The sequence below is a fragment of the Ammospiza nelsoni genome, chromosome 3, assembly GCF_027579445.1.
Source record: "Ammospiza nelsoni isolate bAmmNel1 chromosome 3, bAmmNel1.pri, whole genome shotgun sequence".
Classification (NCBI taxonomy): domain Eukaryota; kingdom Metazoa; phylum Chordata; class Aves; order Passeriformes; family Passerellidae; genus Ammospiza; species Ammospiza nelsoni.
In genome coordinates, this window is record NC_080635.1 from 82,872,977 (window position 1) to 82,892,678 (window position 19,702).

The window sequence follows — 19,702 nt, forward strand, 5'->3', positions numbered from 1 at the left end:
GGTGACTGCTGAGAGAATTGCAGTCTTTATGAAAATTTCTTTGTGATAAACTCTGTCTTTTCCTCCATTCTTCATTTCTCTAATTCTCATTTCCCACTTTTTAAGGCAACAGCCAAAGGTTGTATGTCAGATCCAGACCTCCTTATGTTCCACTTACATGTGAAGATAAAGAGGGCATGATGCCTTAGAGTAGTTAGCTCAATTTAATTAAGAACAAATAAATCAAAGTAAAAGAAATAAAGTTTTACATGTTTAAAAAGGTTGCAACTTTTTTCTGCTAAACTCCTGAATTACATTTTATTCCACTTTATTGCTTTGTTTTATGTGTGTGATCTCTACTGTCAAACAGTGTCTGTGACTCATAAGCAACTGGAATCTGGCTGCCTTACACCTCTCTTGGTAAATGTTCAAAGTCAGCAGCAGAGTCTGAGGTTATTTGGGAATTGCTACTGATTTTTGAGAAGTTGTGACATTTGAATATGAGAAAACTGCTTTTCTCTTTTACCTGCAAGACATTTTATTATTTTTTCCAGCGAGTGCCTTGTCAACAGTGCACACTTACCACAGAGTGATCTTACCAAAATGATGATGCCCAGGACTGCAACACATTTATCTTTAATTCAAATGGCTTGGTTTTGATTAACTGGACACTCCCTATTTCTCTTAATATATCAAAATCTCGCATCTGTTGCACTAGTACCCCCCAAAGAGAGCTGAAAATTTTGTGACAGGAAAAGACAACAAGCCAAGCAATAAAACGTTATCTCCTTAAGGTGCTAGAAGAAATGAAAATATTTGCATTTTAACTTCTATCTAGGTCACATGCAAATATCAAGGACGCCTCATAACCCCTTTTGCTATGTCCACATGTGACAGTAAAACCCCTCAGAAGGGGAGGCCTGTGGTCACAGCACTGTGAAGGGCAGTGATTTCAAATCATTCTCTAAGTTAGGAGATGCTTTCCTCATGGGAGTGAAAATTTCTCCAGAGAAAATGGAATGACAAAAGAGACTTTGGGTGTGACATCAGGGTAGACACTCTTGTCAGAAAGAAAGTGCCAGTAACATACTCAGTCATTTTCACAGAAAGACCAGAACTATTAACAACTTGTATTTCCTTTAGTATTTTGCATATTTACCATACCATTCTTTAATGCACATAATTATTATGTTCCCTATTTAGGCAGTAATTAATGCACACAGCCAATATCATAAAATCGCTCCACAGTGATGGAGATCCACTTTAAACTAGAGACTTTTAAAGACAGACATGTGTAACACATTGTGAAGCCATGCTCCTGCTGAGAACTGAAATTCCATAATTGAATTTGAATGACATTCTATGATTTCAGGCAAGCAATGTTAATAATTATCTATTAAGAGTAAATTACTCAATTTCAATATAATTTTTATTACAGGAATGTCACAAATAAGATCATTTGTTAATACCTGAAAATCCAAAATTAGAGTTCTCATTAATAATAAGAGTTAAGTAGATAAAAGAGGAAAAGTTTGAATTATCAGTATCAGAAATATGAAAGAACTGCAAAGAACTCGTGAGATGCTAAAAATTAAAAAGATCAGATAGCTATTCAGATGCATCATTTTATGAAAAATAAAATCTATTTTTATTTGCCATTCAATACAGGTACATGGACTTCTATTATACTTTTCTGTATACTGTTTTTTTCTTTTAAGGTGCCCTCCCCTGTCTTCTCAAGAATATCATTTGGACAAAAGAAGGACACTTGAATTTTTTCTAGATGAAGTTGGCAGTTATACAGTGGGACTGAGAGTTGCCTGCAGTCTGAAGCAGTGAGACATGAGATTTTTAGTGAAATTTTGTCTCACTGATGTCAATGGGAGTTTTACCCTTAGTTTTAGGGAAAACAGAATGTCACTTTTTGAATAAAATACTACCATAATTTTCTACAAAATGTACTTGTTTGCTAATGCACTTTAAATACTATAGGTGCTTCATATTTCCTAATTGTATCTGACATGGTAGAAGGGGTTTTGTTTTGAGCATTGCCTCTACAATTTGACATATACCCTACAAAAACAGCTATAGTTTTAAATGCAGTGATTATTCTCGTAGCTATCAACAGCAGTATTACCTAGCAAATTTAGAATAAAATGCATACCTGAAGGAAAATCCTTCCAATTCCACTCAGCAACTGAGGCTCTTGCTGTGGGTAATATTTGATGACAGAGTGGTAAGCTTCTACAGCCAGCACATAGTCCTAAGGGTGGAAAGCATACAATCACAATCAGGTATTTAACCTCAGAATACTTCAGCCTTTGAATCACCTTCTTTGTAAAGACATATTCCAGCAGAATTTAAGTATTTGCAACTTGTCAGTGGGACAGTTATTTCTATCAATCACTATAGGCACTAGTGACTCACTACATTGGTCTTTTCTCAGTTATACTGGAACTGCATACATAAGGGATATTTTTTTTTTCTTTTAAGAGGATCATATTCTTTTTGTAGCTAATAGCCACTAAAACTCTGAACATTTACTCTTTATCTTAGATTATGATTTAGGATGAAAGTCAAGCACCTTCAGTGTGACTGGGGGTATACATACCTGGGAAGTATCTCATGTTCCAAATAAGTGTATAATTTACATGGTTTAACAAACTATATTCCAAAGCTTTGTGAAGTGCCTGTGCACGTGCTCTTGTGAAAAACATCACATGACAGAAACTGCAATTCCTGCACATCTTCAGATGACAAACTAGCACTACCACCAAGGGCAACAGGACATTTTCCCTTCCTCCACCCAAATTGTTGGGTTTTTTACTGTGTTACAAGACATTTTCCCTCCCTTCACCTGAACTGGCTTTCTTACAGCAGGTAATCTAAATAGAAAATGTATTTGCACCAAAACTAAGTGAGGGGAGGACTGGTTCTGATCTCCAGAAAGCTCTGCAAGGTACATCACACATGCACAAAGGCCATGCTGGCAGCAGGCAGCATTGAGATATTCCTGCTCAAGAGGGAATGCCAGCATAGCCTCCAGCTAAGGACCACTGACGCATGATTAAACAAATGGCTCCCATTTCCATGTGACTGGTTCCTGCAGTTCAGCCTTTTCATGGTTGAGCTGCAGTAATTCAAGGACCTCGACAGGACATGATTTTCAAAGCCTGGCCACAAGGCCTGGCAGGCAGAGGTGGCAGACCCTGCCCATGCTCTGTGCTGACACTGGCTGTGGCTGTAGGAATGTCCACTGGCCCGGGGCTGTGCCAGATGGAGAAATGTGAGCAGAGGTGGAGAGCACTCACCTTTGCTTACAAAGGCCAGGCCAAGCAAAGGCTGAGGACTCTCTGTGCTGTAACACTTTAGTGCTTCCCAACAGTCCTGCCCTTCAACTTAGTACAAGAATTGTGGTGGGCATTAGAAAGCAAAGGACAACAGAGAATAACCTTAAAAAACTACACAGACATCTTGGGATACTCTCTGCTCTACCATTAGTCTTAGTCAAATTATAAGTACTCTTTTAACTTGTTCCTAATGTGATCACAGCTACTGGGAAAGGTTTTCTTCATCTCCTGCTTGCTTTGAGGAAGCAATGTTCCCCACATGTAATGAATTTCTTTTCCGGAGGATGCACTTAAAAGGAGTAACCCCAGTATCCAGTTCTGAAGTCCTCAGCACAGGAAACACATGAATGTATTGGAGCAGGTCCAGAGGAGTGCAACAAAATTGGTCAGTGGGTGGAACATTTCTCAGGAAGGAACACTGAGAGAGTTGGGGTTGTTCAGCCTGTAGAAGAAAAGGCTCTGGGGAGACTTCATTATAGCCTTTCAGTACCTGAAATGGGCTTATATATCAGGGCCTGTTGTGATAGGATAAGGGGTAATGGTTTTAAACTAAAAGAGGGTTGATTTAGACTAGATAATAGGAATGAATTTTTTACAATGAGGGCAACGAAACACTAGAAGGGGTTACTCAGAGATACAGAGCATGCTCCATCCCTGGAAACATTTCAGGTCAGATTGGTTGGTGCTCCCAGTAACCCAATCCAGTTCAAGAGGTCCCAGCACATGGCAGGGACAGGTTATTGTAGATGACTTTTAAAGGTCTGTTCTGACCCAAACCATTCTATTTGAAACATTGTTTCATACAAACAAAAAGTCAAGAAAAGTCTTTTGAGTTTGATCTGTATATGAGAGAAATTACACGTCTGTAATAGCAGGAGATGAGATAGTCCAGGAAAGCCCTCTGCAAGACCTTTCTTTTGCAAACAACTTGTATACTGTGGTTAGAATTATTAATTCTGAACAATTAATTATTAACATTTAGAGTTTATTACAATTCTAATGTACTATGACAAGTTCACACTTATTACTGGTAATAAAAAGAGTTCAGAGGAAAACCAACATGCCACATGCACAAGTATATTTATTTTAATGCTGCTGTATTTATCAATCACAACTCAAATGTGATGAAATTAAAGCAACCATAATTTTTCATAAATTTATGATTTAGGAAAACTTCAATTTTCATTGTAATGTCTCTCAGTAAAGGACTTACTTGATCATGGAGTACAACTGTGTTAGGCACTCATAAAAAACTTGAAATAGGGACCCTTTGATCTAGCTCTTTAGAGGAATCCCAGTCATGACTGTAGTACCTAGTAATTCTTCCAAGAGTATAATCTACTGAGTCTGAAGGATTGTCTGTGACTGTGATTTTTATCGCTTCAAACATAAAATGTGGTCACTAGAGAAATAATTTTCTTGTATCAAATTCTGTGGTCTAAAGCTGCCCCTTACGCAGTGCTCACTCCTGTGCATACTCTAAGGCTCTGGCACACAACAAAGATGCACAGCACAACCACAAGGGACTGCAATGGCTCTGCAATCACATCCCCAAGTGATGCAGAAACAACTCCCATGAGCCTGAGACCATGCAGCAAGTGGACAGAAAAGTGCTTCTGCCAGCTTAGTTTACAGCTCAGCATGAACTGACTGCAGAAAAGCCTCAGCCACAAGAAGCTGCATGAGTGGGCAGTGTTTGCACCATCACAGCAGCACAGGCTCCCTTGAGTACACAGCAGCCAGCCTTGGTAGGAACAAGGAGCCAAGTCTTAGAGGCCCATGCTGCAGGGGCTTCATGGATTTGGCCTAGACAGGCAAAGAAATGCTCCTTTTCTGCACTCCTCATCCCTATCTCCAACATCATATGCATTACAAGTACAGAAACACTGGCAGCTCCTGAAATGTGAGACTAGAGGTGAACATTAAGAGCCTGTGCACTCTGTTGGTGGTCACTGCCCCCTCTTCCCTTACAACAGCACAGCACAGCAAGTCACATCTGTGCTCACCCACCCCATGCCTTGCAGTATCTGTCATAGGAATAGGACCCATTTCTTCCAGGAGATGACAAGAGACTAAATTATATATGTCCAAAGGCACAAACAAGGATGGCTTCAGGATGAAACCGTGAAACATCATCATATCTAGGCTCATTTCTAAATACAACCTCATTCTGTGCTCACCTGTGGATCCCTCAGTGAGTTTAATATGCATTTATTATTCTCCTCACACTATGATAAAAGCATTAGAAGATTTCTTGAATATCCTACATGTGATACAGAATATCCTACATGTGATACTACTATTCTGTGGTGAGTTATAGAGGCTTCTTCTCTGACAGTTCCTTCTGACAGAGCACATTGTAAAATAGATATTTGGTCTCACTTACTAAAGACTGTTCCCATTCACAGTTTTGCTAACGTGACATAACACAACAAAGATTGTCTCATGGAATGATAAATACACACCTCCACTGAGAAGTGAAGTCTTGACGTATACAAGGTGTGGTTGTGAGGAGTAAAACATACTCAGTCTTGCCAGTAAAAACCCCAATGACTACAGTTTGTGATCTTAAGACTTAGAGATAGGACTGACATATTGTCATGGTCCTTAATTAAAAAATATTAAGAACCTTCCAGTTTCCATATCTTTGTAAAAAAATCCCAAAAGAAGGTTTGAAGTTACACTATTTAGGATATGAATGAGAATTGGCCTATTGTTTTATAACTCAATACCTCTTTTATTATGGAAATTTGGGGCTAACATTACATATACTAGTAAATAGTATAATAACAATTAATTGTATATAATAATATATTATTACATTATTATAAAATATAATAGTATATAATGATAGCAAATAGTATAAAATAGTTCTAGAAAGCCACTGGACCTAGTTGCTGGAGTGCTTTTTGTAATGCACCACAGTATAACTGTACTTCCCTTCATGGCTACTGCATTACAGTTTCTCATATTTCCCTCATCCCAACCTTTAAGTACTTAATTAGAAATAAGCATAAATGACCTTGATGTATAGAATGCTGAGAATAAGTTCAAGAAACCTTAGACTAAAAATCTTAGTTACAAGGAGTTCATAAACTGTTTTGTGGAGAGAGGACAGGGATAACTTATCCTTCCTCTCCATCTAGTGCAGTTGTGGAAGGGTTATGAAAGCAGAGATTCACAGTGCTAAGAATCCAGAGAGCTGTACTGCAGCACTCAGGCAAAAGCCAGTCATCCTCCTTTAAATCATACAGGAACCAAAGTCCTCAGGCATCATTCCCTTGTGTCACTAGCACAAGCTGTTACCTCCTTCTTGGTACCATTTTAATTGTATTCTACTCAGATTAAAATCAATTTTAATGCTTCTGTTTTATGAAGGGCAAGTTCTACAAAAGCTAACACAACACTGAAGAAAACTAAAAAGCACAGAATGTGCCTTTAATTAGAGTGCATTTATAATATATGTGGAAAATACTTAAGTGTTTATTCCTTAGAGAGAGCAAAGTCTGGTAAGATGATGTCAAAAGTGATTTTACCTCAGATGAAAAGAACTTAAAAAGTTTTTAAGACACTTCCATGGTGATTTAGTAAAGTGACAAGCATTTTGCAGATAGACTTTTGAAATGAAACAATGCACATCATCAGCTGTATGTTAAATTAATGTTCCCCTCATGCTGCTATATTCAGCACATGCTTTCATAGTGACATAAGCCCACAGTTCTTGTAAATGGAAGTCTACAGTGGGAGGTTATATGGCCTCCCCTTCTCCTCCTGCTGTATTTCCACATCTATCCTGAAGTTTCCCTTTATTCACAGGAAACAGGAATGCTGTTTCATATCAGTTGATAAAACTGGGATCCACCATTTCTTTGTTATTTGGTTAAGTCAAGTCCAACAATGGTGCACAGAAAGAAGGCAGAACCCAGTTAAGAAAGGTTATACAAAGAAGGGGAGATGAACAGGAAAGAAAGACTGCCTTGAACTACTACCAAACTGTCACTGGTCACACGGATAAAGGCACACAGCAGGCAGAGCTCAGTACCTAGGAAAGATATTCCCAGGGTGTAGGAGACATGACTCATTTCCTGTGTCTGGGTGAACCACTTGGCCTTCACTCTCTACCCCAAAATAAGATAACCCTCTATCTCAAAATTTAAGGAGATGTTTAACTATGAAAAAAATGAGACATATTTAAAAAGGAAAAAATCATTATACTACATAAACAGAATTCTTTGATTCATGTAAGTATTGCACAAAAGATATGACATGAAATAAACCTAATTAAGAATTGAGGCTAACGAATTTAGATTTAAATAGTTATAGGGCAAACATCTAATCAAGGTGGATTTTTTTTTAAATTTTCAAGTGTCAATCCTGACAAGATTGTTCCCTGTTAAATACTACTGTAGTTTTTTTGGCAAAAGAAAGATGTCAGTAAAAGTAAGATGACACGTTTGGGGTTTTTTTTTCATACCTAAGTCACACCGTTTTACTTTAACAAATTATTATTATAATCATAATCATCAACTACTTGCCCAAGGTATTCCATCACCTAACAGTACCCGGGGATCAAGCACAGTGCTGCAATGTTGTAAATGGTCACTAGATGGCAATAGATGGCGCTGACTTGGAGAATGAAATCGTTTTTTCTTAAATGACACACACTTGAAACACTCGAATAAAAACAAATGCAGTTTTTAAAGTATATGATACAACAGCAAAAAAGGGTGGAACCGTGTTAAATGAATATAACTGATAATGGGAGAACTTACAAAAGTGTGTTTAAAACTAATCTGAATAGATTCATGCTGAATACTCTGGAAGGTGGAGAATATGACTGCTGCATGTTAGAAGGGTCTGGGGATATTCCTGAAAACTGAAAGACTCACAGGTACACTATAGCCAATTCACTGAAATGCAAATTTCATATGGAAGTAATTATGCATTAACATGCAATTGTGGGTAATTTGGAAGTTTTTGTGAACCATAAATTTTTAATTCAACAGCTGTGAGATAGGCCCTAAATACAACTGGTCTTAAGAAGTATCTGAGCTGCCATATTTTTGAAATATAATTTCGAAAAGGATGATAATTGGTATTCACAAATGTATTTGCTACTCAAAGAAAATAGCACTAACAAGATCAAACCAGAGAAAGCTGAGAACTGTGTATGCATGTAGATTTGTGTACACATGAAAAACACATGAGTTAAAAAAGAATTCACAGCAAAAAGTAAAGTGAAGTTTTTGAAAGTATATATACCAGTATTTTTTATTTATATATTCTACTTTGCTTGGGATAGCAGCTCATGTTTTTCTTCACTTGTTTACTGAAAAGGAGAATGATTTAAAAAATGAGCCTATGTCATGTACCTACTTCAAAAGACAAATTGTTTTAATGAACAATTATTTCTATGCAAGATATAAATGCTCTTATTATAACATAATCATGAAAATAAATGTGTGTTTCCCCTAATTCCCACAACAAGAATATTCCATTTCAAGTAAAGCTGTATAGATGGCTCTTATATTAAAAAAAAAACCAAAACAACAAGCCATACTTTTTTGAGGTATTGTAATATTAAGAATGGAGCCTTGTTTGGGAAGTAGCTCAGTAAACATCAGATGATCAGGTCTGGCATGACCTTGGGTAATTGAAGAGCGGGGAGCCAGGAGTGCAAATCTTGGCCTGTGAGGATTCCACTGCTGACATCCCTGCTCCAAGGCTGTTGCTGCTAATTGATCTGTAGAGCACAGTCAGGCTCAGAGTAACAGTCTGCTGCAAGAATGGTGACACCCCTGTTTTCCTGACCACAACAGAATCGGCAGAAGTCTTTTTATTTCCGCTTCCAGAATACAAGGAGCTGAGTGTTGCACCAAGCGGAATACAATTGGTTAAAAAATGTAAGGAGGAATCAAGGCAGAAAACCCCAGCAGTGACAGCTAGTCACTTTTGCTTTTATTGCTTTCTCTTCCAGCCCTACCCACTAGTGAGGATTTAAAGTTGAAAGAAGACATATTAAAACTGAGATCAGTTGACAAGGGAGGATGTATTTAGATGTTTTGGATCTCTATCAGCTACAAAAGCTACAGTGTTATTAAACCTCACAAACAGAGCAACATTCCTAGTGCACAGTTTGAAAAAGGCAGAGCACATAATTGCTTTTAATTAGAGCATTTAGTTAAGTGTTTGAAAAATTCAATTTAAAAATGCAAATTCTGTATTGTTATTGCATGTTCTCTAGGATGATTTGGGGAGAAATAAGTACAGATATGTTCCCAAAGAACATTACTGCAAATAGCTATCTATTAAATAAGACATTATTAAGCCTAATTAATTCTTCACTAAGCAAAACCTTAATGTACTGTCAGGTAGTCTTCCCTTATCTCTGCACCAGTAATTCACTGGCATTTTCTCTGACATTCTATTCCGGAATATACGGTACCTCTGCAGTTCTGCCACCCACGTACCTTCATCATTAGCAGACAGTTTGCCATGGAGTACATCACCCGGCCCAGACGTGACCTCCACAGCTGAACAGAGGCTGCAAAATAAGAGCAGCTTGTGAATTTGCACAAATAAATTAGAGGTTCTTTCTTGCCATCAATTATTGGTCCTATGAATTACGATTTTGAAAGGTCCCCCTAGTTAACACCACTGGGGTTTAGCCTAGAATTTTTAATCCTCAGCCCTGCTGCAGCATCAGAGAATTCTGCATCTCTCCAAGGGAATTGCTCAAGCAGCTCTGGGTACCACAGACAAGGCAACAATGCAGAGCAATAGACAGTCACTCAGCTCACAGCTCAGGCCAAATATTAAACACCAAAATAAGCCACACATTTTCCAACATCAGAACAAAAGGTGCATAAAAGGATTCAAGAGATAATGAGCAACAGTTTAAAAACATGTAATTGACAGCATTAAATGTGATAAATTAAAAAATCAAACATAGCTAGAATGTCATCTAAGAGCCAAAACATGCAGAGTGAGAAATGTCTGAGTCTGGGACTATTTGTGCTTGCCTCTGGCTGAGAGATATGCTGAAAAAAATCTGCCAAGCTTGTCTGCTTTCCCTATTCTCCTGGAGCTTGCAGGCATTAAAAGCTGCAGCAGATTTCTTCCTTTTGCTTTGCAGACAGACTCCTGATGTTGTAAGAGAACAGTGCACACAGACCGTTATTTTCTCTCATGTTACAGAACCATAGATCAATGCTAGAAATATTTCTCTAATCCTCAAAAATAAACATTAGGACTATTCATTTAGTCCATTTGAAAAATACACGTATCTCAGTCAATCAGCTGTCAAGGTCACTGTAATGATTTGAAAGAGAGTGGGGGGAAGGGAGAAGAGGCTATTTCAATAAAATTGTGATAGCTGAGACCACTCATTTGTATCATTAATGTAGTCACTGATGAAAGCATGGCAGATTACACAGATAATTCTTTCAGCACACAAAGAAATCATTACAAATAAGAAGAGCTTGGTGAAATGCCTATCACCTTTCCTAAAAAGGAAAAATCCTTCCATCCTCTTCAACAATAAAAAAAATCCAACCCATGAATATTTGCAAATTATCTTTGTCAAAAAGAGGGTTATAATGTAGGGTCCAAGACTGAACCCAGTATTTCATCCACTGTACCTTACAATCATTCATTTCTCCTAGCTTTTGTTTTAGAAATTCCCCTGGGACCACACATCCCGAGTGCTACTAATGGAGACGATACTGCAAACCATGAATAAATACTTCATGACAAATTTCCATGACACATTTCCTTTTTTTCTTTCCTTAGGACAATCTGTAAAATCCTAACATAATTAAATAACTGCCCTTCATTATTTCACTTAAGTAAATATCTCTTTTTTTGCATGTTCTCATAGTTTGGTCACCACATTCAGTTTTGTAGGACTTAGGTGACAACAAACTAGATGTTGATTCCTACACTGTAAGACATCCAGATTTCATATTAACAATTAGATAGCACCAGCTACAGTTCTCAAAAAAGGACTGCAAAGTAGGCAAACCAGATGTCTTCAGCCTGTGCTATAAACTGAACAGGAACCTGATCTGGAAATTCTGTAGCTCTGTGTGATGAGGCTTCTAAGCACTGAGAAAAGGGGTTAAAAAAAACCTGCAAAGCAGTAAACAAAACCAAAACCCAACAGCAGATCACTGTGTTTTACTGAGATGCCTGAAACACTCTCTGCAGGTCCATGCGGCCATGCTTCTACTCTAAGCATTTGCTTTTCCTTTTTTTCATCAAGGGCTCTGTACTCCACACTGCCATTCATTTCAATAGGCACTGTGAAGTTACAAAATTGGCATCTTACAGAATGTGTTACCAGGCAAGTGGTGCAATGCTAAATCTCTCTGCCTGCTGAAAATCTGGCAAATGAGGTGCTCTGTTCGAGGCTAGAGATGCACATCTTAAGTTGATTGGTATTGCACCTTCTTACATCAGCAGCATGGAAATTACATGCTAAGCATAATCCCCATAATGAATTAGGGCTGTCTCCACATAAAGTTAATAAGGTTTGCTTCAGCAAGTCTCAAATGAAAAAAAGCAAACCCATTATCAGCCTCCTGGAGCTCCAAATGCAGAGATGAAGCAGAGAGGGAGCAGCCCTGGCTGACCTCCACAGACAACAGCAGTCAACAGCCTCTGCAAATGTCCCCTGGGCTTTTTGGCAGTCTTAAACCTAGAGGCAGCTGCACAGTAGACAAGTAAAGATCGCTCCAAATTTTCTGTAGCCATGTCCCTTGATAACTACTAGCTGCTGCTTTTCTAACTGTGTCTCGTCCTGAGCCCATCTGAGCTCTGAAGCAGAGAGGAAAAGCAAGGAGCCATGAGTGAAGCAGACTGCAGGACACAGGATTATGATTCAGCTTGTAAAAAGTCCTTGTACCTTAAAGGGGGATAAACACTTTGCTTTTAAAGTTGTAAAAAACAAAAGATGTGGAGATAAGGATGAAAATTCTGGCAGAAAATGTTAACAGGGAGAAGTAAGCAGAAGAACAGAGGCAAAAAGAATACAAGAGAAAAGAACAGGAACTCATGAAGTGCTGCGTCTAACTTCAATGTAAGATTATTTCCATTTTTCCTAAACCTTATCAGAAGAGTTGTAAATGTATTCTTTTGACTATATGTGCAAATATCTTTATGATATATGCTGCTCACATGTGTTCATGTTTTTAGGATGCATTCACAAGGTGAATCAAGTCAGGTACGGTGACATATTAAAGCAACTTTCACATCCAGTCAAATTGAAGAGCAGGTACAAAAAAAGTTCAAACAGGTCTGCACCCTTCCATACAGACAGTTTAAGGAATTATTTATAACTTTTTTTCTGCTATTAACACTATCCAGCCTCTTCTATCTCAGAGCTAGACCTATGTTTTCCATGGGCTCTGTGTGAATGGTCTCTTAGAAAGAACTTGGTAGCGTTTCTTAGACTGTTAGCTAAAGGTGAAAGTTTTTCGTTTTCTTGGTGTGCGCATTTTGAACTTGCTAGGCATCACAAGGGGTCCATACAATCCATAGCAATGCCTAAAATGTTTCCTCTTGTGTAATTTTCAAGTATACTCAAGTGACTTCATAAGTATAAAATCTGTAAAAAAAAAAGTTTGTCCTGGACACCCTTCTTTGTGCAGTAATTTGCCCTAAACTATTGAAGCAACATCACTAAGAACAGGAGAAAACATAATTGTATATACAATCATGAAAATGATGACATAGCTCTATATAATCTAAATATTATTCTAAAGAGTGCCTTAGATATTTCAGGAGTCCAAGTACCATGCAGCTACAGTGAGACTCAGCCATCTGTGCAGCAGCACCCTAAGCCACAGTAGCCACTGTATGGTGGTAGCTCAGTCTGAAAAAAACTGAGTGGATGGCAGGCATGAGGTTTGGGAGGAGTCAGTCAGCCAAGGCTTAAGATGAAACACCTATCTAGCTGTAACAGCAACACACTTATATATTCATCACTAAGGGATAACAGCCATGTTGTTTCTCCTAAGCAAGAAAAAGAATTGATTGATTGCACAAGTTTGATCAAGGGCAAAACTGTGAAATTAATTCCAGCAAAAAGTAGTACAAAGTGTATCATTTCAGGGGCTGAGTAGGCTATAAGATTAGAAAACTACAGTTTTAACCAGTCTGGGGCAGTCTTGTGAAAACTTCTGGCACACTTAGGCAAGCAATAAAAACACACTGTCCGTGAAAAAAATGTTCAATACCTACCTTGTCTGTTCTCCTGTGTAATGTTAGTCATACTTCCATCTTCAGCTAAGCCTTGTTCCAAATTTTCTAGTATCTGTAGTAATTTTTTAAAGTAGCAACATGAGTTTAAACAGCACTATATATTTAATGCAAATTATCTACAATGGACAGTCTTTGTGTAAACCAATTCATGCAGGAATGCTTCACCTAGGTACAGTTCAAAATTACTGGTTATTACCATAGCTAGATCAATTGCACAAAGTAAGAAAGTCATCATACTGTAGAAGAATGTTAGAGTTCAAATACTTACAGAATATTAAATGTTAACACACTCTGGGGTCATACACATTTTCTTAAGTAAAACAGGAAATATGCTCCATGAGAGAATGAACATTAAATGAAATGACCACTGTGAAAGTCAACTGATTTTTTTCAGAGAAGGCCACAGCCTCCTGACTTCTCCCTAAGTATGGGCTTTAGTTTCTTGATTTTGTCTTTAATGAAATATTCCTCTTAGGTCTTACTACAATTTCCTTCTCAAACTTTAGGGATTATTGTTTTTTTAAAATTTATCGTAGATTTTAATTCATGTAAATTGTTGAGTGAATGAAACATTTGTTGTTTTATTGGAAGAACGGAAATGCATACCTAATGAAGCTTGTGTCTGAAGCACTTTTAAAGTATGCATGCAAGACTCTATTTGAAACACAAGTCAACTTTCCTTTTTCTACTTCCATTACAATTCTCCAAATTCATTTTCCAATTCCCACAGATGACCCCATTTTTCTTGTTACAGATGTATAACTTTGGTTGTAGAGTAACGCTTGAGATTTCCTTCAAAAACCCACCACTTGCTGTTTCATCAGCCACTGTGGTTACCCAATGAAGGAAACAGAAGGCACTGCCTCTTCTGGGGACTGAGCACACTTCCAAATAAAGAGCTTCCAGCTTCTGGCAGTATAAGAAGCAACTGTCTTTTCCTAAACCAACAAAGTACACTTCAAATCAACAGAGGAAGTCCTCAAAAAAGAAGACTGGTAGAATTAATCTGGCCTTGGAAAGAGTGTTGGCGTTTTCTATAGCAAATCAAGATAATCTGTACCCCCAGAAAGTCATCTCATGTCACCAACTTTAGAAATATTAAGCTGGAAGAAATTGCCCTATGAGATACCAAGCCCATTTCACAGACTAGAGTGAAGTTTTGAAGTTCATAAACTCAGCTACAAAGAACTTAAGAGCAAGGAGAGACACACAATGAATGTAGAACATTTACCACCTGTCAGCTGAGGCAGGCTAATTCTCCTGGTAAGAATGGTTAGGCCATGACAAATCCAAGGTAATATGGTTTACTGTAAGCTTTGGTCAGAGGGCTAGACTGAGCTGCCTTACCTCAGATTTTGAGAGGCTTTGAGCATACACCAGTAGGTACTGCAGCTTAGCTGACAGGTGGCAATTTATGAGCTGGCAGTGGCATGCCTACAAGACTGACTCTCAGCCCCACTTTCAAAAGCAGTGCAGCCACCTAGAAATCACTCAGAAATCAAAGTGCCACCTTCCAGTGTTAGATGCTAGTGTGTAATAAGAACCTTGTCAGAAAAAATCCCACATTCTTCTGTCCCACAAATCCAAACCACTTTATAATATACTTTCTGTGGTCTAAAAACCCTGATCTTTCTCTTCCCCTCCAAAATATCTGGTGATTTCCTCTCAGGTTCGGTAAGGCCCGACATTCCTACTCTTTAAATGGTATAAATACAATGAGGGGCCTTCATCAAGGCAACATGTGGTCATGTTTAAAAAGACAATGGACTTCTCTGAAAACATTCTCACTAACATAATCAAAAAAAGGAAGAATTAGTTATTAGCATACAATTAGAGTATTACATTAACCATTCTGCGACATTACTTGGGGATATCTAGCTGTGACCTCAAGCTCAACATCATTAAAACAGAGTTTGGTGATAATTTGAGGCTAATTGTTTTATTCCCTAGGTTTATCTCTCTTCTGCCCCTAAGTACAAAATCATCACCTGCAATTTTCCAGTATTTGGGTATTTCCCCATTTTCCAATAATTGTTTAATAGTAACATTAATGATTCTGACAGCTTCTCAGTGTAAATGATTGCATTTAATCAGTATGAAATATTTAGGTGGCAAACTGTTTATTCTAGCAATATCACACGACATAGCTCTAACCACCCATGTTCCTACTATGAAGAAAAATATGATTGAACACTTCTACCATTTAATTAATCAGTTTTACATATGACCTGTGCTTTTTCTTGTTTTGAACCCTTATTATAAGTTATGCACACTAATTAGTTTCACTGGCTAGTATTACTTCACCAAGTCTTCTGTTTCACTCCCTATCTATTATTGCCTGTATGCCAGAATTGCTAATACATGCATACCACCATTCAGCCTTTTTTGGTGCTTCTGGAGCTGTGGCTTTTTGGGTACTCAGACTGGTACAGGGTCATCATAGTTTCTATGAACTTAAAAACATTTGTCAAGACAAATACCCTCTAGACTGAAGTAACATATGAAAACCAGAAAACTTATGTCACGTTAGCCACTAGAAGCTTATCGTAATCAAACCTAAGAGATTGAGAAGAGACTGAAAAGTTCAAAGAGACTGAGTTCACCGATTTGGGAGTAAAACAGAAGGCCAGGAGATATGGAAGAGTGTGTATGAAAGGGCCAGGGAGGAACATAACTACTCATGAAGGAGAGTGGTAGAACTACAGAAGTTGTGGCTGATGGGCAAATGGCACAAAGTATTTCTGACAAGTTTTGCTGAGGTAACACTTCCAGAGGCCTTTTTAGGAAGCAAGAGTGTTAACCCACTTGCCACTGCTCCACTCACCTGGTAGAAGAGCCCAACTGCTCTAGCAGTTGAGGGATTAGAGTTTAAAAGTGAAATATGCTATGAAATGTGTAAATTTCCAGCTCTCCCTCAAGCATTTAGGGAAGCATAGGTACTTACAGACAAGAAGAGTTTACATTTAGCCTGACAGTTGTCCTTTCCACATTTTGGTCTCCAGCTATGCATTTTTAGCATGTCTTCAGCACTATTAGCACTAAATTGATGATGCCTATGTTTTCAAATGAACACTTGAAAAGAACAAACCGTTTTGTGATTTAAGTTACTATTGTTACTCTTCTTGCCTGGCTGTTCAAAGACGATTTATTTCAAGGCAGACTTAGCGGTGTAACAACTCATTGAGGCAGTTCATATTGGGAAGACCAGCAATAACACAGAGACTGCAACAATTTCACTGGACTCCTCTCCCAGCCTATAACACCCATTTGGCATTACAGACAATTTCTTTCCTAAATCTTGTTCATATAGAAGATGCAAAATATCTAAGCAGATCTTGATTAGACACTTGTAGGAATACTGGAAAAGCTAAAACATTATTGCAGGCAAAATATATATGGAAATATATATTCAGGAAAAATTAAAATAACATTTTTCCACCCAACCTCCAATCCTGCTTCAGGTACCAGAGATATGTAAGTAGATAAAGGCTGTAAAGACCAAGTAACCAAAATAAATACCATTCCATCTTTAAATTGAATGGTTAATCTAAAGTTGACCGGTATCTGTAGAATATATACAACAAAAAGCAATAAAGAATTTAGCAGATTAAAATCAAGTATTGTATAGGAAAAAAACCTCACCCCTTCATTAAGAAAGAGAAATTAAATAGAAAGACAAATTTTCTTATGATCAGAATGCACTACCATTAGTCTGCAATAACCTCCCAAGGGATGTGGCCTCAGCACCATAGGCTGGCTCATTAAAAACTACAAAACAACTTTGCATTGCAGAGACAGACTAGGTGAGCTAATAGGTCTTTTCTTTCTTCTAGCTTTTATGACTCTAAGATCATCTCATTTACATAATGATGATTCGTATGCCCTTCTGTAAATACAGATGACCAAAGATTATTTTTCCACTTTTTAAAATAGGGAGGTAAAACACTAGAGGCTTTTGGTTGAAAGCTCCCCAATTAATTCTGTTATAACCCAAATGGTTCCCAAGTGTCACATACAAATATTAAGACTAATGACTGTACATCCTTTATGCTATTTTCTTGGTTATGCCATGGGTTTTTGTAAGTATTAGAACCATATTCTTGAACATTCCAGTTGAGATTGAGATTATTAGACAAACAACAGAACAGTTCTGATTTTTTTCTATACAAAAATCAGAATATATAAAAACAATGTTCTTTTTCAGCCAGCCCTGACTTCAAATGGTTAAATTGCCACCAATTTACAAATGTCTTTAAAAATACAGTTATCTTTACAAGCTGTCCTTTTTCACACTCTTCTTTCTACAGTTGTCCTTGAATTGCTCCAAAAACTAAGGTATTTAATGAATGCAAACAAATGAAGTAATCTGGAATGAGGTATCAAGAATAACTGATCAGAAATATTTCCAAGAAGGATGTTTTATTTGTTAGTAGTTATCTATCTATTGTACTTTAAAAAGAAGCATGCATCAGCACAGACAATAGCTTGTCCTGGCTGCGTACCATATCCTGCCTCAGAGGAAGCTGTCAGGACCAAAGGGATATTGTTGTCTTTCTTGCTGCAACTGAACACGCTAACACAGGGGAAACCTTGTAAACTCAGACACAGGAAGGCAGAAACAAAGAGGTGACAATCTCTGAACCAACACCAAGGGCAGAGAACGAGAGACTCCTCAGAAGAGCTTTTGGAAGATGTAGAGCCAGCTTTGAAGCAGCTTTCTCCAAGGGTACAAGAGATAACAGAATTCGCAGTGATCCAGGTCACTAGCAATTGATGGACTGAGAACATGAGTAAAGAGACCTGTTCTCCAAGAACTTAGTGGACAGGGAAATATATATTAATTTGTAACTCTATTTCTATTTCATCTTCTCCACCATATTCTGTTTCCCTTATTTAAACAAATAATCAGCCTAGTTTGTGTTCAAACAAAATGTCGTATTGTATTTCAAGCTTCCTTTGTACACTGGATATGCTCTAAGGATATGCACTTGTAGAGAAACATCAGAGGCAGAGCCACCTCAAAGCTGTAGATGAGTTCAAGTTCTTGTAAAGGAGTGTGTGTGTGGGGACAGAGTTAATTTCCTTTTATTTCATTCCTCTACTGACCAGCAATCTTTAACCTGCAGAGAATCATGGCTGATCACACTGTAACTGAGATATGGCCAGATCTAGTCTGCCAGATAGCTGATGGATGCCCTACTCAGCAGTCACTCCCTCGTTCACATTCAGTTTCGTCTCTTCATTACAAGATCAGGAACTTAGAAACCAGTTTAGTTTTGGAACCGAGTGGCACCTTCATGACTGAGGGCAGGCAGTGTAGCACTTGCTACCAGATTGCATAAACTCAAGATGTGAAACAGCTGATGTGCTGCAGACTGGGGCAGCAAATGAAATCCTGCAATAGAGGTGCATGGCATTTACCTAGAAGAACAGCACTACTTCAAATTGAGGACTGTTTATGAAGAAGAGGGCTGGAGAGAATAGCTGGACAGTGATGAGAGGTAACAGCAGTCTTCAAATGCTAAGAAGTACCACTTCTTGGCCAAATTAGATATATTTCTCAACAGTTTCCAAATAAATTCTTTCCAACTTTACAAAAAAAACACCACTTTCACTTCTTATTACCTAAACTGTTCAATTTTTCCCCTCATAGTAAGAAGAGCTGGGCTTTTTACAGTAAACATTTGGTTCTCCTACATATTACTGTGTTAGAAGAAAGTTGATTTCACACAATTAATGCCATTACAGCTACACAATTGGCAATAATCAAATCCTTCCACTACCCTATCAAGTTATTTTAAGGAGCAAATATAGGAAACTTGCAAGGAATAATGAAAATGAAAAGTAATCACATGTGTTTATCTTATGTACACTTTGAACTTTCAAGTGTCATAGATAAAGCAAAAATGTTGCATTTCTTCTACAGTTTACCACATTGTAAAATTCATGCTCATTGGTGCATTAGACTACTTGGGAAAGACTTCTGTGAAGAAGAACATTTAAGGGCAAATATTTATGGTTAAGGGTTGCTGGTGTTAGTAGGCAAAGTTAGTGCTCACAACACCATGACTCCAATTTCAGCACTGACAAATCCCATGTTAGCACTGACA

General features: G+C 37.8%; 1 protein-coding gene across 2 annotated transcripts in view; it reads right to left on the reverse strand.

The window, feature by feature from the left end:
- The window catches only part of TRAPPC12 (trafficking protein particle complex subunit 12), a 50,437-nt gene that overhangs the window by 5,662 nt on the left and 25,073 nt on the right, over window positions 1–19,702 (reverse strand). Inside the window, exons 7-9 of one of the 2 annotated variants that reach the window (XM_059467742.1) lie at window positions 13,572–13,644; window positions 9,800–9,873; window positions 2,144–2,242 (exon numbers count right to left, since the gene is read on the reverse strand). In XM_059467742.1, the coding sequence (XP_059323725.1) occupies window positions 2,144–2,242; window positions 9,800–9,873; window positions 13,572–13,644 (246 nt within the window). Of the gene's footprint in view, window positions 1–2,116; window positions 2,243–9,799; window positions 9,874–13,571; window positions 13,645–19,702 lie in introns of those variants that run through there. The other variant, XM_059467743.1, reaches the window with a different exon arrangement.